Source organism: Danio rerio, chromosome 11, assembly GCF_049306965.1.
Source record: "Danio rerio strain Tuebingen ecotype United States chromosome 11, GRCz12tu, whole genome shotgun sequence".
NCBI classification, from domain to species: Eukaryota; Metazoa; Chordata; class Actinopteri; order Cypriniformes; family Danionidae; genus Danio; species Danio rerio.
In genome coordinates, this window is record NC_133186.1 from 39,440,398 (window position 1) to 39,462,918 (window position 22,521).

At 35.0% G+C, this 22,521-nt stretch overlaps 1 protein-coding gene and 1 long non-coding RNA gene across 3 annotated transcripts; one reads left to right on the top strand and one right to left on the bottom strand.

Annotated features, from left to right (window-relative positions):
• Positions 1 to 24: 24 nt before the first annotated feature.
• ninj1 (ninjurin 1) lies at positions 25 to 19,016 on the bottom strand. The gene is given in 3 exon segments (NM_001424064.1): positions 25 to 4,086; positions 7,341 to 7,575; positions 18,826 to 19,016. Coding segments are annotated over 3 exon segments (441 nt in total). The 5' UTR covers positions 18,886 to 19,016; the 3' UTR covers positions 25 to 3,940.
• LOC141376657 (uncharacterized) lies at positions 3,930 to 19,756 on the top strand. Of its 2 annotated transcripts, XR_012387297.1 has the most exons (5): positions 3,958 to 4,047; positions 4,315 to 4,483; positions 7,319 to 7,631; positions 16,304 to 16,399; positions 18,312 to 19,756. It is a non-coding gene; the product is annotated as an uncharacterized lncRNA (long non-coding RNA). The 2 variants fall into 2 exon arrangements; XR_012387296.1 differs by lacking the exon at positions 18,312 to 19,756 and having other exon boundaries at positions 3,930 to 4,047; positions 16,304 to 18,237.
• Positions 19,757 to 22,521: the final 2,765 nt, after the last annotated feature.

Below are 22,521 nucleotides of genomic sequence, written 5' to 3' on the forward strand. Positions count from 1 at the left end.
ACAAAAAACACTCATTTTTAAACATTTGCTAAAAAAGGCATTTTATTGATAGAAGAATGTTAGATTTGCCCTTACATGCAGCAGCATCAGGACTTAAGAAAGCCAGTGTGCAATATAAACATACAGACTACTGTTAGTCTAATTTATCTCCACAAAGAAGTCCTTTTTACACAATACTGTCATCTAAAAATGAAAAACAACGGAAATATTTGGTAATTCATACAAACAATATACATAGAAAATTTACAAGAAGCTCAAGAAATGCATAGACATTTGACTATAAAGAATCAAGACAAATATGAAAACGCTAAACATTAAATATTTAGAAAAAAGGCAATTTGTTCTGAAATGTGTAGCGCGGCTTCTTCTCGCCAGAGGGTGCTGTTCTATCAGTCTCAAATGAAAATATTTCTGAGGTAACGTTCGGCAGTTAATTTTGTAATTTGTTTGAGCCAACTGATAAAAAAAACTGATTAAATTTTAAGAGACTTCATCGAATGTGTAACTTTGACAAGTCAAATGTAGTATTTGTATTTCGCAAGGACTTTTCTCGTAAGCAGTTTATTCTGCTTTTGAACTATTAACACAGCAAGGCCTCTAAATGAGCTTTAAGCAAAAACAAACGCAAACTTGACCAACTTCTTGTTCTTCTTCAACTGTCTTGTTCTTGTTCAAGACAACGCCAGTGTGTAGAACGGAGTCTATACATCGATGTTTTTAGGTAACGTTAGGCAGAATAAAAGTCCGCAGTAAATTCAAGGAAAACCTTTTTTCGTCAATCAGAGGCTTATTTGTGGGGTTTGTTCAATCGTTTATATCTTATATTGAGTGATTACAATATTTAGTTCCAAATTATACTTTTGTGGGGGGAAAATATACTTTGTAAGCTGAAAATGATGAATTTGATTTAGATTTTTGACCATTTTGATGTGGTCATGTCGTTGGCCCATGAACATTTCCTGCTTGTTAACAAACTGTAATTTAACAAGAGGCAATTCAATCATAACTTATTGTTAAAACAGCTATCATAACATTATCAATATGCGACTCTCTTTGGATTCTCTTAAGTGATAAAAAAAAATGTAAAACAGGAAATAGGGTGGGAGCATTTTGGTTTACATACCTCAAAATTGTCAAGAAATGGAATAGCTATCACTTTTGATTTAATTTGTGATTCAGAAGTATTAGTATAAAAGATACAAAAATTATATAACATTTTAAATGTTGCTATATCACAATTTTGACAAAAACATAAAGCAACACAAGAAAAATTTCTTTAAATTAAAACTATTTCTTAAATTTGATGGACACTGGATAAATTATATCTACATTGTTCACATAGAAAACAGTTCTAAATTTAAATAATATTTCGCAATAATATTGAGTGAATTGAATTTACGATTATAAAAATGCACCTTTGGTGAACCAAAGTCAAAAACTTTTGACTGGGAGCATATACGTGTTAGAACCAGTGTTGGGACATTACAAGTGCATTACAAGTGACGCAAGTTACGTGATAGTACAACCTTTTTAAGTAACGAGTAACACAATGCCTTTAAAAAAATGAGTCATATTATTTGAGTTACTTATTAGTTTATTTAGCGTTTAAGAATAAATTACTGAAGTAAAATGAAGGTCATCACATTGAATCGTTACATTATTTTGAACGCATCAATGAAGACGACAAAAAGTACAAAAGTAGCAAACAAATTGCTTTAAGCTTTCATTAATCTGTATGAATAGCTCAGGGATAAAGAAGTTCTCAGAAGATAACGGCTGCATCTGAAACTGCCTACTTCTCAGTAGGTACTGCATTTAAATTTAAATGTACTACTCGGCCGCTAGAAAAGTATGTTTTATACAGTATGAATTTGAGTAGTATGAATGGAATTCGGACATACTATATCTGCCATATTGTCATAATCGCATGACCTACCGAGTCAGTTAAGTTGCTTCATTCCCATTCATGAATTCTCACGCAAGGCATCATGGGAAAGTGCAGCATGCATGGGATGCTCGCATACTGATTTTCGAATTCTACGAATTCAGACATACTGCTCAGCTCGCACACTGATTTTAGCGTACTATATAGTATGGAAGTTTGCGGTTTCGGACGTAGCCAATATTATCCTAAATTATTATTGTTATTTTTTTAAAAGGTAAATGCAGGTTACACGGTGTGTTACTTGCAGAGCTCCTCTATTAAATAAAATAAAACCCTGCAATTTCTAAAATGAGATCAAGTCTCAGCCAGTTAAGGAAAAGTAACGCAAAAGTACCGTAATGATTTACTTACCATTAAAAAGTAGCTAATTAATGCAACTAGTTACTTTTTTGGCGAGTAACTCAGTATTGTAATGCCTTACTATCAAAAGGAACTTTCCCCAACACTGATTATAACAGAATAATGGCCCTGAGTTAGCCTCACATTTACCAAAACAGAAACAGGTTTTCTGCAGCTTTTATGAAGGTAAATTAAATGTAAGGCTTTAAGACCGATATTTGATCAGTTTTTACAAATAAACTCACTTTTGTTCATATCTTAACAAAGCAAGATTCAAGCAAACAGATTTTTGGATGTCTGCATACATATTTATACTGGCCTAAATTCTGTAAGGATGAATGAACACCCTCAGAAACTCTGGTAAAATAGTTATGAATTGCTTTGAGGCTTTCACAGTTCAAGGTATCGGATGGACCATTTTTGAAATTTATGGTATGACTAAATAGTTTTCACTCCTGCAGTACAGTGCTTCCCACAGGTTTGAAATATACTTGCAGTGGTAGCCGGATGGAAACACACCTAGTACCCACAGCGCATAAATAGTTAACTATATACGACAAACATAATTTGATTTTGAACAATATTTTTGTTATTATCTGGTTATAACTTTTTCTTTTAGATGGGTTAGAGTTTAAAAAAAAAATCACTATTTCTCTTTTATGCTATTCAGGAGCCATGTGCACCCACTGACAGGTCAAATCTGCTTCTCTCTATCTCTTATTCAAGTTCAGCTTGCTTTATTGGCATTACATTTTGTACAGCATTGCCAAAGCATTTCAGATGGATAAAATATGTAAAATATGGACAATCAAATTAATAAAATATACAGCGAATGAGAAATAAATGACAAAAAAATGTATAAAAACAGACAATATCTTATAAAATTATAATAATTACAAGAATAAAACATATTTAAATAAGACAAATGAGTTAATGACCCGTTTCTAATGGTGTACAGCCATATATTCTGCAGCCAATCTAGATGTAATTTCATCCTCTCCGAGAATTTAGTCAAGTTTTTCTGAGTCGTTTAGATTTAAAAATTAATTATTTAATGTTGCTCTCGCGACTGTGCACATAAAATTAACAGCAGCTTGGAAAACAAAAGCAAATCCCGGACATTTTTGTACATTTAGAAATACCGGCGGGACGCAAAAAGGTGCAGGTCTCTGTGGGTCTGCAGAGCACGTGATTGTTGACAGTTCTCGCACACACAGAATGAGCAGTATGAAACGAGTAAAGGAGAGAAGATTTTCCACTACTTAACCGCTCGCGGATGTTTGCTTATATTGGGCGGATACAAAAACATTTTAAGGGATGATAATAACAGTAGAAAAATGTCACTAAATATACTTGAGCGGCTGTTAATATACCTGGTCGGCCCGCCCAAGTAAAGTCTATGTGTGGGAAGCACTGCAGTAACAGAATATTTGTTACTTTTTGAATTACCCATAAACAATTACCGAAATAACTATTATGTGCCATTACATTTGCGTTCGTAATAATTTACAGTGTGATACACAATTGATAACATTCCAGCTGTTATTGCCTCATTTCTAGGACTGAAAATAAGGTTTTCCAAATGTGGATATTTACATAGAGGCACATTTGAGTGTGTTATGTTTTGATTATTGATAATGTCCAGAGTGTTGCAGGTTACGATGTCTTGTCGTCTGGTCTTTGGACGCCAAAAGCTGTGATGAAAACATTGACTACAACAACGATGAAGACGAGAGCGGTGACGATGTTCTCCAGGAGATTCAGTATGTAGTGTTTACTTGAGTCGTTCAGATTCCACTTCACTGCAGGACAAACACCAGAACAGCAGCTCATTAAAGCATTCAGGACATTTACATCTAGTACAACAGCATTGAACAGCTAACAGCGCTAAATGAAGTACACGTAGAATTTACATCTGCAAAATAATGATACTTAAGTTGAACAGGTCAAATATTCAAAAGTGCATTCATCTTTATTACTGTAAATCTTTTAATATCAATGAAATAAAGTCAATTTTGCCTGAATTACAGACTGCATGTGCTGTTTGGAAGTTGAGAAGAGGAAGGAGAATTTATCAAATTGGGAAGCTCTTCATTTGATTAATTGATTCTCACTTTCATGGTGTGGATGAAAGTAAAAGTGAAGGAGTTTCTGGTGGGAAATACCAAAATGTTGCAGGATGGACTTTTACCAGCTGATGCAAGTATAACTTAATATTAAATCTCTAACAAACAAACAGATGCAACCTGTTTTATTCATTTTGCCATCATTTGCTGTTATGTATACTGTAGGAGTGAAATGCAGGGCTTAAAAATTTTTTAACAAAACTTTAACAAACTGTAAAATGTTAAATGTGAATTGTTTACTTGTATCTTGTGAAACCCATCTCCCATAAATGAAATGAGTTGTTTTTTAGGCCAAAATATAATTCTGACTAAGAAAATTTTCAAGAAAAGTATTTAGCAAATCTTTTTTTATCAAATAATCATTAAGGAATTAAAATAAAAAAGGGTTGTTTTTGTCCTTTAATGATTATTTTATGAGGAAAAGGATGAACTTAATTTTTTTTCATAAAAAGTCACTGGTTCAGAACAACATGAGAGTACGTAAATAAAAAAAATCACATTTTGTCAGTAAATAGTAATTGTCACATTTTTCCAATTATACTTTTGAGATGTTTATATTGTAGGCATGGGACAATATATGATTCTGAAGGTATAATAACCTTGGATAAAAATATCACGGTTTCACGGTATTATGATTACTGCTCTAAAATATGTTCTTTTTAAATGTCTGGGTAAAAAACAAAAACTTTTTTCCCCTTTGAACACAAAATGTTTTGTTTTGAGAAACATTTAAATATTTTTAAACAGTAAACATGTCAGGCTAAGTAATTAAATTAATCATTAACTATGTTTCCATTCATCTATTTTTATGCGCATTTTAGATATGCGCATAAAAGATCGGTTAATGGAAACGGCAAGATGCGCATCAATTTTAAAAATGCACATAAAAAACACATGCACATAACTGACTAGGATAAACTTTTTAATCGATAAGAAAAAATTTGCATAAACTACGATGGAAACACATTTACCAAACAAATTTCAGTATGCGCATTAAAATCATGTGATTTTGTTATAAGAGATCATGTGATAAAAATGTGTGTGAAATGGATAAACCAGCAGGCTGAGCACACTGTAAAACATCTGAAAAGTTGTTTTGGACATTCTAAAATGCCTTAATCATTTAAGTATTAGTGTTATTATATTATTAATGACCTTCAGAACCGTCAAGAGCGTCTGTGCTCTCACGTCTTTAAATGCCACCACACCTTCATTGTGTCATGGCATTGTTTTCTGAAGCGCGAATCATTTGTTAAATGAAGAAAACATTCACGCATCTCCTACTGCTGCCAATTCTGTTTTTACTTTTGATGTTTGGTGCCAGTTAATCAGGAAGTGAAAATGTTGTTCTCTTTGACTCGTTGGATGGAAACACTGCTTTATTTGCACATCTTTTATGCAATTTTCCAGTTTTGCGCAGAAATTTTATTCGCATTTCTGGATGAAAACATAGCTACTTCTGCTGTCTTCATTAGTTTCAAAAACACAGATTTCTTTACATTTTAAAACGGTGTCTTTAGATATCTTTTCTGCTGGAGATACTGTTGTCCTAAAAAAAAAACGTAATAGGAAAGGTAAAACAGAAAATTTTGGTGGTTTTAAAACCTTGACTTAGGTGACGCAGTGGCGCAGTAGGTAGTGCTGTTACCTCACAGCAAGAAGGTCGCTGGTTCGAGCCTCGGCTGGGTCAGTTGGCGTTTCTGTGTGGAGTTTGCATGTTCTTCCTGCTTTCGCATGAGTTTCCTCTGGGTGCTCTGGTTTCCCCCACAGTCCAAAGACATGCGGAACAGGTGAATTGGTAAGGGTAAATTGTCCATAGTGTATGAGTGTGTGTGAATGAGTGTATGTGTGGATGTTTTCCAGAGATGGGTTGCGGCTGGAAGGGCATCCGCTGCATAAAAACTTGCTGGTTAAGTTGGTGGTTCATTCCGCTGTGGTGACCCCGAATTAATAAAGAGACTAAGCCGAAAAGAAAATGAATGAATGAATGAATGAATGAATGAAACCTTGACTAAACAAACCGTGGTATACCTTGAAAACTGTTATCATCTTATGCCTATTATATTGTGCATACCGATGTACAAACACAAGACAACTAGTTTGAAATGCATTTGTATTTAAATATTTTTCAAAAATATGATATATATATAAGTTTGTAATAAAATATTAAAATGTGGGTGAAATAATGTTCCGCATATCAGATATATTTATATACAAATGAAACCATTTTATGCCAACCTGTCTATATAAAATAATAAACTTTATTTCGGCTAGAATAAAAGAAGTTTTACATTTTATATATTTAATATTATATAGTATTATTAGTCCCCTTAAGCAAAAATTTTTTTTCCGACAGTCTACTGAACAAACCATTGATTATACATTGATTTTCCTATTTACCCTGACTTGCCTAATTAAGCCTTTAAATTGCACTATTACATGCTGTCATCAAAGACAAAATAAATCAGTTATTAGAAAATAGTTATTAAAACTATTATGTTTAGAAATGTTGAAAAGATAAATCTACTCTCTGTTAAACAGAAATTGGGGGAAAAATATTTTTAAAAATTAAATTTAACAAGAGGGCTAACAATTCTGACCTCAATTCTATATATATGTACATATATACTGTATATTTATATATATATATATATATATATATATATATATATATATATATATATATATATATATATATAGCAGTATATAACATTTAACAATTGTTTTTTTATTATTTTTTGGCATAACCCCTTAATTTCATCCTTCAGTTTCTGTGATTTTCATAGTTCATTGCATTTAATGATAATAACAACAGCAATCTTGCCGAAGGTATCAGAAATTGATTGGATCTAATCATGTAAAAGGTCAACCTTGTCTCTTCATTCTGGCACCTGTGAACTCTCTGCAGAACTGAGGAGAGCTGGTCTCACCTATGAAGATGAGAAGGATGCCCACGATGATCTGCAGGGTGAGGGAGATGCTGATGAGGGTGATGAGGGGGATGTAGAAGGAGAAGGAGGGTCCGAGCTCCAGCACCGTCTTCAGCTGGGACGCGTTGGCCATCAGCAGCGCTATATCCAGCATGCTCTCCGCTGCACTCTTCTTGTTGGCGTAATGGTTCATGTTAAGCGGGGTGTTCCTTGACATGCGGCCCTGTTGAGGACGCTGAAAAGAAATACGAAAACAAGTTACTCATTACATCCATGGGACAACCAGACAAGGTATTGAATACATGGGAATATGGCAACGCTTACTGAAGGGGAATCATTTTACAATTTTTTTTGTGTGATTTCATTTTTTTGTATTTATTTGTGTTTTTAATATTAATAATAATTTAATTATTTTGGTTTTAGTAAACTTTTAGTTCATTCATTTTCTTTTTGACTTAGTTACTTTATTATTCTGAGGTCACCACAGCAGAATGAACCACCAACTTATCTAGCATATGTTTTATGCAGCGGTTGCCCTTCCAGCTGCAACCCATCTCTGGGAAACATCCATACACACTCAATCACACTCATACACTACGGACAATTTGGCCTACCCAATTCACCTGTACCACATCTCTTTGGGCTCTAGGGGAAACCGGAGCACCCAGAGGAAACCAACGCAAACACGGGGAGAACATGCAAACTCTACACAAAAACGATAACTGACCCAGCTGAGGCTCGAACCAGCGACCTTCTTGCTGTAAGGCGACAGCACTACCTACTGCGCCACCGCATCGCCAGCACTGATTATATATATGTTAAATACTCGTATGAAGCTATATCTGTGAAAGGCATTTAGGATAGTGAGTCTCCTAAATGCCTTTCACAGATCAAGTTAATGTACCATCATGTAAGGCTGTGCAATTAATCGAAAATCCGATTTCGATGTTGGCTTCTAACGATTATGAAAAACCAATAATCAGGATAAACGATTATTGCATCATATACTGCCCCCTTTCCAGTTGTACACATGTTGCTCTTAAAAAGCGCGAAAGAAGTGCTTCTGTGTGTATGTGTGTGCGGTGCGTACACACAGTCAGAAGCATACGGTCAGCATTCGGTCTCATTCGCACACTGAGACGAGCAGAGCGCACACATATCATCTTAACGTGAGCGCTTTATTGGTCAAATAGGTGTCAAAATCATCAGTTTCTATCATTAATCAAACAAAATAAGAAAATCCCTCACTGCTCTGGATTTTTGTAGCTAAAGTGTTTTTCTTAGGGTGAAGATGCTTAAAGCACAGTTTGTTTCATATTTTTATTCTATTGTATTTATTTCTCCTTCCTTTGTAGAATGGAAAATAACTGTATGTATACAGTTAAAGTCAGAATTATTAGCCCTCCTGAATATTAGCAACCCTTTTTTCCCCCAATTTCGGTTTAATGGAAAGATTTCGGAACATAATAGTTTTAATCACTCATTTTTAATAACTGATTTCTTTTATCTTTGCTATGATGACAGCACACAATATTTAGCTAGATTTTTTCAAAATACAAGCATTCAGATTCAAAGTGCGATTCAAAGGCTTAATTAGGGTAATTAGGCAGTTCATTGTATAACAGTAGTTTCTTCTGCATACAATCAAACAATATATTGCTTAAGGGGACTAATATTATAGACCTTAAAATGGGTTTCAAAATATTTAAACCTGCTTTTATTCTATCCAAAATAAAACAAATAAGCCTTTCTCCAGAAGAAAAAATATTAGAGAAAATACTATTAAAATTCCTTGCTCTGTTAAACATGAGTGCTAATAATTGTGGCTTCAACTGATAAACGTTTTGAATAATCGTGATTACAATTATGACCAAAATAATCGTGATTAGGATTTTTACCAAAATCGAGCAGCCCTACCATCATGGCAATGTATGTAAACACGTTCTTTTGCATAAGTTGCATCTATGAAGTGACATCTCTGGTGTGAAAACAAGTTGCTTACAGTACGTAGACCTGAGCTAGCAGGGTTGAGAGCTGACAATAACAAGATCACCTAAACATTAACTGGAAAGTAAAAACTTATCCAAGGATGGTCAGAAGTTAAAACAAGAACACCTAGAGGTAGGGGGAGAAATTATAAAATGTACACCATAACACAAGACACTTCAGAAATGTCTGGGAGAGACTTTAGATTGCTCTGAGGTCTGCTCTGCACATTCTCGGCTTTATTATGTGTTAATGAAGTCTTTCTTCTGGTATCCAAAACCTCCAGTCTGATTCATGGTTCATTGATGAAAAGGCCGGCAACTATGACACAATTTGCTTTCAGCAGCATTTCTTTAGTATAACTATAAAAATATACTATTATTTAAGTATTTTTGTTGTTTTGCTGTGTGCTTTGTATTTTGTAACGATACGAAATTAAATTAGGTTTGATTTCATTTCATTGTAATATTTATTTTTGGTTTCCTTTTTTTAATTTAAATAGTAGGTCAGGGTTAAACCTGTCTCAGAAATATCGCTGCAGGACCAGGGTGTTTATCCAGTACCATGCCTTTACTTGGGTAGATCACTATGCTTGGGTTGATCACTGCTTTTGGAGATTAATATTTGCATTGAATTTGACTAAAGGCCATTGATCGTTTTCTGCAATGCAATGGCCCTTTCCTTTGTCCTCATAGCCTGATGTTATGGGTCATCCATGATCATATTTCTCAGTATTGAAAGGAACTGAAAGTCACTTGTATTGACACTTTAGGATGTGGGAGGTTTTGTGGCATGTGAAAGGGTTAGTTGACCCTGACATGATTTCCTTCCTTTTGTTTTAAACACAAGACACAAGCATTAATATGGGAACTACTACTGGTAGGGGTTTTTTAAAAGCCTCTGCAACACAGAAACCAATCAAATGTCAAATTAAGCTCCATAAAGCCTTCATTCCAGCACAAATGTCTATTTATAACCGATTATTTCTTTATATGTGAGCTTAAGAGTTCTTTTCCTGTGAAAGCTGCTTTTGGAAATTGTTTGACCTCCTCTCTGTTTCTGAAAACACACCTCTATGAAGTATTGAAGTCACTGAACTTCTAGAATAAACGCATACACTGTAAAAAGTGCTGGGTTTCACACAATCAGTTTGCGTTGGGACAACAGTAAGAGATAAAGTTAACTTGTTAGTTTTTTTTTAACAAATTGAAGTGGATTGAACATAAAACAATTAAGCTGTCCCCCAAAAAACTCAAGAATTGTGTTGATTCAGCTCATTTTAAATAAGTAGTTTGAATGAACAGCAAACATATTTTATTTTGAGAGTAAGCGGTTTGTAGGTTGTTTTATCATCTGTACAGGTTGTTCTTATGCCATAAGTATACTTGAATTTTTACACACATGCTAGGGCAGTGGTCTCAAACTCAATTCCTGGAGAGCCACAGCTCTGCAGATTTTATCTCCAACCACCTCCAACTCAAAAGGTTTGAGCAAAAATTTGCAGAGCTGCAGCCCTCCTCGAATCGGGTGTAAGACGCGCTAGGATAAGCATATAGTGTGCGTGAATGTTGATCATAATTTGAGTGTTTTGATTTTGATATACATCACTGAAGTATGAATATATTGCTTACTTTCTCACAACATAATGATCATGTGTTCATCAGTAGAAGTACATGTCTGTCTTTAGTTGTTAAAGCACATTCGATCAAACTACTGAAGGTTGTTGAGCTTTTTTAGAGATGTATTTAGTGTCATCCACTTTTATTCACATTGATAAAAATACGCATCTTGATTGTAAGTGTAAACAGAGCCTAAGACAAAGCTTTTCTTAAGCATAGAGCTCTCAGGAAATACTGGCAACGTCAATGGAAATGTGTTTAACAAAAAAACAAAAGTTGCACAATGGCTCTGAGATTAAAGTCGGCATGAAAACAGTAGTTAGGATTGTCATTTTCCCCTCTATTGTGACATACAGTACATTCAATTGAAATAGTTTCTGAAATTAGAATTTTTTTATTAGATGATATCTTGGATAAAAACTCCTCCAACTGACGAAGCTGTGGATTGTGAGCCACAACCTCTAAGTGTTTTTAATTGTTAAAATTGATCAATTACATGCACAGCTTCTAGCGTTAACGGCATGTCGTAGCGAGGATGTAAACAAGCTTGTAAAGAACGGGATATGCGTCACATGCATGAAGGCGCGTGACGCTTCCTGGTGTCGTGGAGCCAATTCACGAATCCCAGCACATTATGTTAGCTGACCAATCTGAGCCTCTTGAGGGTGGGCTTTTCAGAGGAACTAGGACATTTGACAGTCGTTTTTATGTTAGCTGAGTTGCTGTATTTAATCAAAGTAAGATATATAAAAAAATAACGTGATTTTCTACAAATGAAGCATGAGCACACATTGCTTTGCATCTTATAAATACAACCAAGCCTTAAAACCACACTGTGGACCCTCCCTTTTAGAACATTACACCTCAAGTATTTTTTTAGCGCACGAGCCATTGAACTCAGTGTATTTTTTGCTGAGCATGAAGGGACCTCTTAAAGAGCTGTTATCGCAAGAAATCCCACTTTCTTTTTAAACGAGATAATGCACATCTGGTCATGTGATCTGTGAGCTTTACCTTTCTGAGAACACAAAGAGGAAGAGCTAAGCCTCTCTTTGAACACAAAAGCTTTATTCTTGCCTATTATGGTGAAGGAGAGGTCAGACCGCAGGTGTATGAACATATGAAATGTCCTTTCATAGTTGCACCGCCCATTTTTAATGTAAAAAAAATATGTATATGAGAAGGAAGAAATAGTGTAATCTTTAGTTAAGAATGACTTCATATCCAAATATTCTCTGGGTTTTTTTTTTTAAGGAAAGTGATGTATTTGAGTATGTTTTAGTCTAGTTGGCTAACAGAAGAACCCTTGTGCTTACACTCGGAGTGGCAGAGCAAGTAGAAAAACTCCCTCTTTCCATGAACCCCTAACACTCATATGCTGACACTTATATAACACCCTTCCTGTTTAAAACTGAAGCAGTTATCTGAAGGCAGCAGCAGCCTTAGGTGTCTTCCTCTTTCCATGTCCTGCTATGTATCCATGCATCTCATATATGCTGTTAAAAAGTAACCACAAGGTTTCATAAACATAAATAAATCATTTATAAACATGAATAAACAGCAAGCCGGGCAGATTTTAAGGTCGTTTCAAAACCATGTTTTTCATGATGTTAATTTTCCCTGTTATTAATGCATTATAACAACTGAAGTGGTATTAAAGTGTGAATTATTTTCATTTATTTAACAGACTGAAGTCAATTTTTGCACGTAGTTCCCTCATGATGTGTATAATGCTTACTTGTTTTTCAGACTTGGGTTGTACCACTTCACAATGAAGTACTTCACTGATGAAGTATCTTGCTTAAAACAGCACAGCTGCCTTTATTAATTAATAAACAATGTGATATGTGTCTGTAATGCAGTCAGCAAAGCAGTAGGGTTGTCATGATACCATTAATTCATCTTATCATTTATACTAGCTAAAGCATCATGATACCAAGCAGTATTGCGATACTGTAATTGACACCTCAAATTACAAGGAAAATTGTCAGAAATACTATATTGCAGTGTTTCTCAACTGGTGGGTCGTGACCCAAAAGTGTGTCGCGACCCAAAAGTGTGTCACGGGAACATTTTCAGTGGGTCGCGGAGTATGTGGACAAAAAAACAACAAAAGTAAATTTTTTGTACTTATTTTGCTTATACTGGCCTTTTATTTTGAAATTTGTGCGCGACAACCCTACCGTTTGACGTTTGACATTTGTTGAAGTGAAAACATGTTGAAGCGCAAGTACGACCCCGAATATGTAAAGTATGGATATATATATATATATATTGACGACAAAAAAGACTTAAAGCTTTAGTGTCATAGAGAGGTGCTCTCGTAAGAGCATGAAACCTTATAAATTAAAACGATATTTAGAAACCAGACAAAATGTTTTATCAACAGTTCAGTTTAGTTCATGGTAACTAAATCATTTCCTTACCCTAAACACTGTTTACAGTATTTGTCGTTTTTACTTTGTAATATTTCTATAATTTGATCCATTTTTTTTAAATGACAGCAATAAAATATAGTTTATTTGTAAGTCTTGGTGAATGTCTTATGATTTATCTGTCACTACTTGTGTTTGTTAACAAATAAATACAAATTAATTATAATTCCTAAAACTGTATTATATAGTTCCTTAAAATTTGGGTCGCGGCTTGATGACCATGTAAAAATGTGGGTCCCATGGCCAAACCAGTTGAGAACTCCTGCTATATTGTATGTTATAATAAGCCTACTTGAATGTAATTCATAATTTTCTTCAGGCCGAAAAGTATTATTTGCACCTCACCTAAAATGTATTCAATCTCTTTGTTTATTTGGAAGATAACTGACCAACAAAAAAAAGATTCAAATAAAGATACAAATTATACTGAATGACATTTTCAACAAAATTAGGCTATATGAGGTGCTCAAAAATTGTTACCTGTTGTAAAAAATGTTTCCTGTTGCTATTTTGGGTTTTTGATATTTTTTTTCAGTCCTATCAGGTAACAATCCAAAGTAATTCAAACTTTCACTTTGTGATTTGTTCTTTTAAAGAGATTGTTGCGGTTGTTGTAGCTACTAAATCATATAAACAGGAACAGTAATTAACCGATTCAGATGTGCGTTTGATGTGTGTAAAAGTCACAAAATCTACAGTTTTGCAACCTTAAAGGGCTCCACAGACTATTAAAATAAAATGACCTATTGTTGCACAAATGTGTGAGCATATTAGTGACTTTTCCACATGATAATCTATTGTAGATAAACCGTTATCGACAAAACTACTGTTTACAAACTACAGTGGCACCTCCAGTATTTTGAAGCCATAGTATTGCGATACTACCATAGTAGTGGTAAACCGTGCAACCCTACAAAGCAGCAACTACAATTCATTTACATTTCAGACTTCAATTATAATCATTAACTGGGTCATTCTCACAAAAAAATTCTAACAAATTTAATCCAAACTGTTTTTTAATTAACTTTTTGTTTTTGAGGATAATTGAACCAAGGTCTGGAGCATTTGTCAACATTAATTAAGAAAATTTACACACATTATTTAGTACCTGAGCATAGTTTCCAAAAGGAGTAATAAACAATGTCATTACCGCAACAGTCTGCAAAATCATTTTTAAAAAAGGGATTATTAACAGTCATGTGTAGTTACTTGAGATTCTGAAATAACATGTACAGATGTTACTACTTCAATGTGGTCCTTTTGCCGCCATTCATACCGCGGCGACAGCGGCAATTGGTGCACCAGCAGCTGGGTGGCACTTTACCCACAGATATTCAGCTTTGCCTTTTCACAATACTAAACAGACTGTTCTGTATGCGTACCTTATGTGATGTGTTCAATTAAAATATCATTTTGATTTAGTTTTCTTAGTAATAAACATGATCTTACACTTTACTGTATGTTTTAGAAAAGATACATGGTGAGAAGTATAGCCCTACATGTAATACATATATTTAAAAAATTAACCGGGTTTTCTATTTTTATTGGATTTTCTCATTACCGCAATAATACCTTACGCAACTGACAACATTTTTTTCAAATATATTTTGATAAAACCTGATGTATATTCAAAATGATGTGGCTAACCTGAAAGGACATAATTTGTAGATAATGCACATTAATTGAAAAGCAAATAATTAAAAAACAATAATAAAAGAACACTTAATGAACATTGCGGTATTGATGAACAGGTTGCAGAATTAAGGGTAATTATTTTAACATTAATTTTAAGTATACTATGAGATAAAAAAAACAAAAACATTTTATATAGAATCTGAATTTCACATTGGATTTTAAATGTTTTCTTTTTAGGGCTTTAAAAACAAAACTTTAATTTCAAAGAAATTTTTCCATTTGGATAAACTGAAATGAACCATCATAACATGAAGGGCCATCATGACTTGTAGTCAAAAAAGTAGCAAAACGGTCAAAACTGTTGTTGGCAATATGGCGCTGTACATCATTTATTAACATCTACACCTACTTCACACCTAAACCCAACCATCACAGTTATTAACGCCTATACCTACCACAACCCTAAACCCCAACCATTACAGTTATAAATGTACAGCCGCGAGTTGCAGAGGCTTTCATACTTGAAGTCAGCGAGTTGCTAAATGAGTTAATATAATATTTCAAATGAATAGCTTGAGGATAACTTTCATTTAAAATTAAACTTGTGTTTAAACAGTACTTTAGAATGGTTGAAGAGAATGAGAACATCCATCACGGACGCATAATTTTTCATCTTTTTCTCATTATTGTTATATATGAAAACTCTGTCATACAAAATAATCTAGCAGAACAATTAATTTGTTTTTATGCTGAAATTTCCATGCTAATTTGTTCAATTTACAACATAACACATTCAGACATAGGTGGACACGTTTCGGTCATCAGAATTTCAGTAGAAAATGCAGTAAAATTGTTAAAAATAATTAAATTATGCTTAAATTACACATTGTGCTTCGTAAAGAAGAGTGATGTCTTTATTATATTTTTTTTGTTTAACCAAATTACTAGGTTTTATATTTTAAATCTTAAGTGCCATGTTGTTTTAATGGTTTTGTGAGAATAACCCATCTGTGCTTATACCTTCATGTTTATTAATGCAATTTCTGGTTTCAATTTGAAGCTAGACTATTTGTGGAGCTGTTACTAATCTGAATCGACTGGTACTGCAACTGACCAAAATATTACTCAAATATTACATCATACTAAAAGCAAGTGGAAGCGTCTTTCTGACTTGGCATAGAAATTACCCACATGGAAATCACTGACCTTTCAGTTAGCCTAAACACACAGATTTAAACATTGGTTGTGCCCACAGGAATGATGATATGTTTGATTTTGTGTGTTTCAGGATGTTTGTTGGATGAAGAAGTCCCGCAGGTGGTTAGATGTCGCTCAATTTTCTAACCACAGGACCTCTAAATGTTAAATGCTGTTAAATGCTGATGTAAGTGTATAAAAGCTCATTGAAATTCGAGGTTATGTTAATGAGAAAAGCATATTAAGTGTAAGAGCTGAAAGGCATTTGTAATGGGAAATGGTGACCTGCCACAGCTTTTAAAATGCACACTTTTCCTGTAACATTACACTAGTGGTCAAGCCAAAAAATATGCAAACAAGTAAAAAGGATCCTTTAAAGTATGTTTCTAATATGCTGATTTGCTGCTTAAACACATTATGCTATGTCATGGGTGAACGGTTTTGTTCATGAGTAAGGGAAGGATGGATTGTGAGATTGACAGGCGAATAGATGCAGCGATAGAAGTAATGCGATAGATGTACCGGACTTTTATGGTAAAGAAGGAGCTAAACCGAAAGGCAAAGCTCTCGATTTACTGGTCAATCTACGTTCCTACTCTCACCTATGCTCATGAGTTTTGGGTCATGAGCGAAAGGAGAAGATCTCGGATACAAGCGGCTGAAATTAGTTTTCTTCACAAGGTGGCACGGCGCACCCTTATGGATAGGTTGAGGAGCTCTGTCCTTGGGAGTAGAGCCGCTGCTCCTCCACATTGAGAGAAGTCAGCTGAGGTGGCTTGGGCATCTGTTTTGGATGCCTCCTGGATGCCTACCTAGGAGTTGTTCCAGAAATGTCCCACCGGGAAGCAGCCTCGGGGAAGACCCAGGACACGCTGGAGGGACTATGTCTCCCGGAGAAAACCCACACGAACACTGGGAGACGAGCACATGCAAACCCCACACAGAAATGCCAGCTGACCCAGCCGAGGCTCGAACCAGTGACCTTGCTGTGAGGCGACAGCACTACCCACTCTGCCAACATTAGCTACAATGAAAACCTAATTAGGGTTTTTATTTAATACTGAAAACAGCTTGATTATATTATCATACCTCTCACATCACTTATTTTATTACTCACAATCTTCTTTTTTTACCAGCATTTTAGTCAGTTGGACAGATTAGCTTTTAGGTGCAACTCGAGCAATGAATAAGAAAGAAAGGAGCAAAGTGCGGAGCAATAGTTGGACATTTCCATTTTCGTGCAGTGGTGGGGGATTTAAATTTTGTAGACAAACAATGACTAAAGGATGCTATTAATCATCAATGTTACATTTCATTCATAAATATCCCTACGTTATTTACATGCTTCCTGTTTGAGATTTTCCATAATAAATGTATTTATTTTTTTGTCTGGGTGGGCCAGCCTTCAGTTTGAGCGGGCCAGGGCCACCCTGGCCTAGTGGCCTCGTCACCGATTGGTGGGCATACAACCCTTATTCAAAATCTCAATGTTTACAAACCTTTACTTTACATAAAATGTATTATAAATATTACATTTAGTCTAAAAAACGAACTACACAATAACTTATCAGTAGCAAATGGAACTATTGCTATACTACTAGGTCTAGTTCTCAATTCTGAAAGATACATTTATGATCTGCTTGTTTACTTTTACATTTTCCCTCTTTGGCCAGAGAGATGAATCACTGTTACCTACCTGTCTGTCTGTCTGTCTGTCTGTCTGTCTGTCTGTCTGTCTGTCTGTCTGTCTGTCTGTCTGTCTATCTATCTATCTATCTATCTATCTGTCTGTCTGTCTGTCTGTCTGTCTGTCTGTCTGTCTCAGTCTGACCATCACTTAGTTTATTAAGAGATTATTATACTATATAACTTCTTTATGGTAAAATGTTGTAAAAGGCATGCTCTTTACTTTACAATTCTGTTAACGCATCTTATGATAAATGACCTAACCTAAGTTATGAGTCACTTACTGTAATTTGCTGTATATTGACCTTATTTATTGCTTATTAAAGTATTTTAGCTTCGTGTTTTGCTGCTCATTTTCTAATAGCTTAAATGGGAGCTATACATGTGTCTCCTCGGCTGACAGAGTTTATTAGTGTCTTCCAGGGGCTATTGTTGATGGTTACATGGTCGGGTGATCTCATCATCAGCCTGGACTCGGTGGAGCAGAACAACAAGCTAATGAATAAGAGGTTTGTTTCTAAACTTTGAACAGCTTTTGTGCCGCTTAACTTCTCAAATTAACTCGACACTCAACGTTGCAGACTTCCGTTACTGGAAACAAATAATCCGGACAGTTGAAGCACCTCATAATGCACTAAATATACAATCGGCCACACCACAACATCCCTTCAGTTCCACTCATGTACGAAAGTGCATTCACTGCATTACAGTATCGACATACACAAAACCTAAGGAAAATACGCCCGCAGCTTATCCGTGAAATACTTAATAATTAAATCTAGCCAAACAAAAACATTCGACACCATAGTGTAAATGTGAGTGGGTTTCATAGACATCTAGATAAACTTTAACGCTTGATGTTACATTCAACTGGCGGGTCGCTTTGTGGTCATTTTGAATGAAAAGAGTCTGTTCAATATCTCTCACCGCTCCTGGATCATCCCTTCGGTTTACACCTCCATTCAACTCCATCGCTTCTGAAGCCATAATCCTTGCTTTGATTATACCTAACAGTCCGCAAATATCTGGATTTCTAAGTGTTTGTGGTGCATTATGATCTCATGGACTATGAAGGGGCTGGACAAGCGACTGCCAATCACTGCAGTAGCGATGATTCGTTCTTTGAGAGTCGGATCTTTCATTTGAACCAATTCTTTTAGTCAGTCGAACCATTTTACAAAACACTATTGAACAATTCGCTTACATATTTTCCTGGTGTTCTAACAACAATTTTTCAAAATTTTAAGCGTTGTTTACTGTAGATGCAAAAGAAACGTTGCAGGATTGTGGCCACAACGAAGTGTGCATGAAATGGTAATACACGCAAGATTAAGCCGCAGTCAGATAAATTGGGGACAAAAGCATCACAAAAGCCACATATCCTATCTCCTATGCAGTACGTAGTATTGAAACTAGTCTGTATGTAAAACCATATTCCAGATATAATTGTTCAAAAGAACCGATTCCCGAAAGTCGAATCACTATTGCAGACCATCATATAAAAAAGTTAAAAACATAGTTAACCGCCATTATACACAATCACAATGCAAAGTTCGAGCTGTTATCAGTGTAATATTGTTATTAATAGCATATAATAGGCAGGTACAGTCGCTTTATTAGTTTAGCAACAAATGTAGGCTTAATTGTGCAGCCCTAATCAAAGATATTTCACATGTCTAGCATGGTTTTGGTTTTGTTGAAGTCCCAAAACGGGCATTGACCTTCAGATCGTTGATTCAGTGCCAACAAAAGGGAAAGAATGTTCAGAGAGCATGAAACCAATCATCTGTGTTTCTGCTGCCATCTAGTGGTGTCGTTTTATACAAACGTGCAATTGCTGCTTTTCTTATTCCTTTACAAAAAAAAACAAACTCAAAACACTTTTATGAACATTCAAACCACCACCTCTACCCCCCAAACTAAAATTCAAATAGTGCTATCTAAAACCACAAGAGGTGTTAAACAGTACTCAACAGAATTAGGGGATTCTTTTTATCGTAATAGGGAACGTTATTTGGTGCAACATGGCACCCTTTCATAAGCATGCTTTATAGCACATTGATTTTCCTTTATGCTATAGGGCAGTGGTTCTCAAACTGTGGTACATGTACCACTAGTGGTACACAGGCTTCCTTCTAGTGGTACGCGGAGGAATGAAATATGTCATGTACATGCTACACACATTTCAAAATTTACCAAAAATGATGGATATAATATGCCATATAGGACATATAGCCTATAATTCTGAGGTATTCTGCCACGCTTTTTTAACTGTGCAGAGTTGTAGCTGCTTTACTGGGCCGACTACGCTACTGTATTTCAATACTGCTCATTTTGTTGGTACTAGGAGAGACAATTTTTTTCTGAGGTGGTACTTGATAAAAAAAGTTTGAGAACCACTGCTATAGGATCTATTATCATGCTCTCAAATGAAATTGTTCCACTTAGAACCAAAAATGGCCTCACCTGCTTCATATATGCAACTACAAAAAGGCACTATATAGAACCATTTTAATTGGTTTTGTTAAATAGAACTCCAAATAGTTCTTTGAATTCAAGATTAAAGATTTTTTTTTTTTTTAGAACCATTTAAGGGTTATTTTTATTACACAAGTTAATTATTATTGAATATTGAAAATTCTAAATGTTTACATTTATTTGATGTAATATACAAAATATATAAAAATATTTAAACATTAAAGTACGTGGCAGCACGGTGGCGCAGTGGATGGCACAATCGCCTCATAGCAAGGAGGTCTCTGGTTCGAGCCCCGGCTGGACCAGTTGGTATTTCTTTGTTGAGTTTGCATGTTCTCACCATGTTGGTGTGGGTTTCCTCCGGGTGCTCCAGTTTCCCACACAAGTCCAAAAACATGTGCTATAGGAGAATTGGGTGAGCTAAATTGACTGAAGTTTATGAGTTTGAATGAGTGTGTATGGGTGTTTCCCAGTGATGGATTGCAGCTGGAAGGGCTGCGAAAAACATATGCTGAATAAGTTGGCGGTTCATTCCGGTGTGGCGACTCCTGAATAATAAAGAGACTAGGCCAAAAAGAAAATTAATTAAACTTGCGACCATCTAATTTTAATGATTTCACTTTTTAATAAAGATTTATAAGCTTGTTTATGTACTGTTTGTAGAAACACAGTGCTTAACTTTCACAAGTTTCTCTGAAATTAGCAAAAATAAGCCACAATGCATGAACAATTAAACTGGATTAAAACATCTATTATAAAGCACTATAAAAACGTGATGTACAATTGATTTATTTTTTTTGTATGCATTAGTGTTCTTGTGTCACAATGTCACAATGAACATCACACTAAAAAGACAAAAGACTGCAAACAGGCATTCCACAGTCTGTGTCATGTCCATGTCTGCCTCTCTAATAATGTTGATGTCCATTATAATTTTGACACTTTAAGCCTTCAGGGAATTAGGAGAGCTGTTGAACTCTATGGTTGGGTGGACTTTGGAATGGGATTCCTATTGAACAATAATTTCACCTTTTGAGTACTTTAAAACAATTACCATATCATTAAATACACATACTGCACAATTACCTCATATTTACCCAATAGTACAGTCAAATTTAACATACACTGGTTTTTCTTATCTGCATGGCACAAAATGTAACAGTGGTTACTCACAAGCTGTTTGCTTTCCAAGAAAAAGAAACCCCTTCCTAATCTGCACCCTGAAAAGTGTGTGCATCATTCTTGACTTAAGAGTAACTGGTGTCGCTTTCTAGGTCAATCTGAGTTTAGTTTATTTAGTTAATAAATATGAAGAAAAATCAAGGAATAAAACATGTTCAAGCACCAAGCATCAGTCTTGCAAAACTAAACCAAATGGCTCCTCTAAACAAGCAGAATTCTATATGCCATTATATTCAATGTTACTCTTTTACAGTTTGCACACTGAAATGATCTGTATTTGTATTAAGACAAATTTAATCTACATTTGACATAAAATTCAATTTAATTAACCAAACTTGCCTTGTGTTAAGTCCCTCAGAGTCCAGCTCACTTCCTTTTGATCCTTCTGCTTCATTTGCAGGATGATAGATGAGCTCACCAATGATTGCATTCCCAGCTACATTCACGCTTTCTTTCAAAATACTTATTTTTTTTGTCCGCGAGATTTTTTTTATTAGCAATGACTTATTCTCACAGTATTAAAATAGCAGCAACAGTATAGTATTTTATAATAAATACAGAACTATTTAAAATCATTATTTCAGCGTCTGACATATGCATGTTCTAAAAAGGGCTGGGGATTGTTCAAAATTTACCAATTTTGAATTCGATAACAATATGAATTCCAATACATTAAGTTCAATACTGGTTCCCGATCGATCAATAGCAAAGTCAAATGCATCTGTTCTGGTAATGAAGTCATATCTCAGTTTACGGATCATTAAATAACAAGGTGTCTAAATCACAGCTAACTTCATGAAAAATAACCAAAGCCATTTCAGGTTACAATCTCAACCTCACCGTTACACCTGTTTACACCTGGCTGGTATTAAGATACGCTTTGTTCATTCGGATCTCAAGTAGGGACATTCCTAGGGAGACACATTCCTGTTTAAACTTGGTGTTTAAATGTGTGCTTTCGTC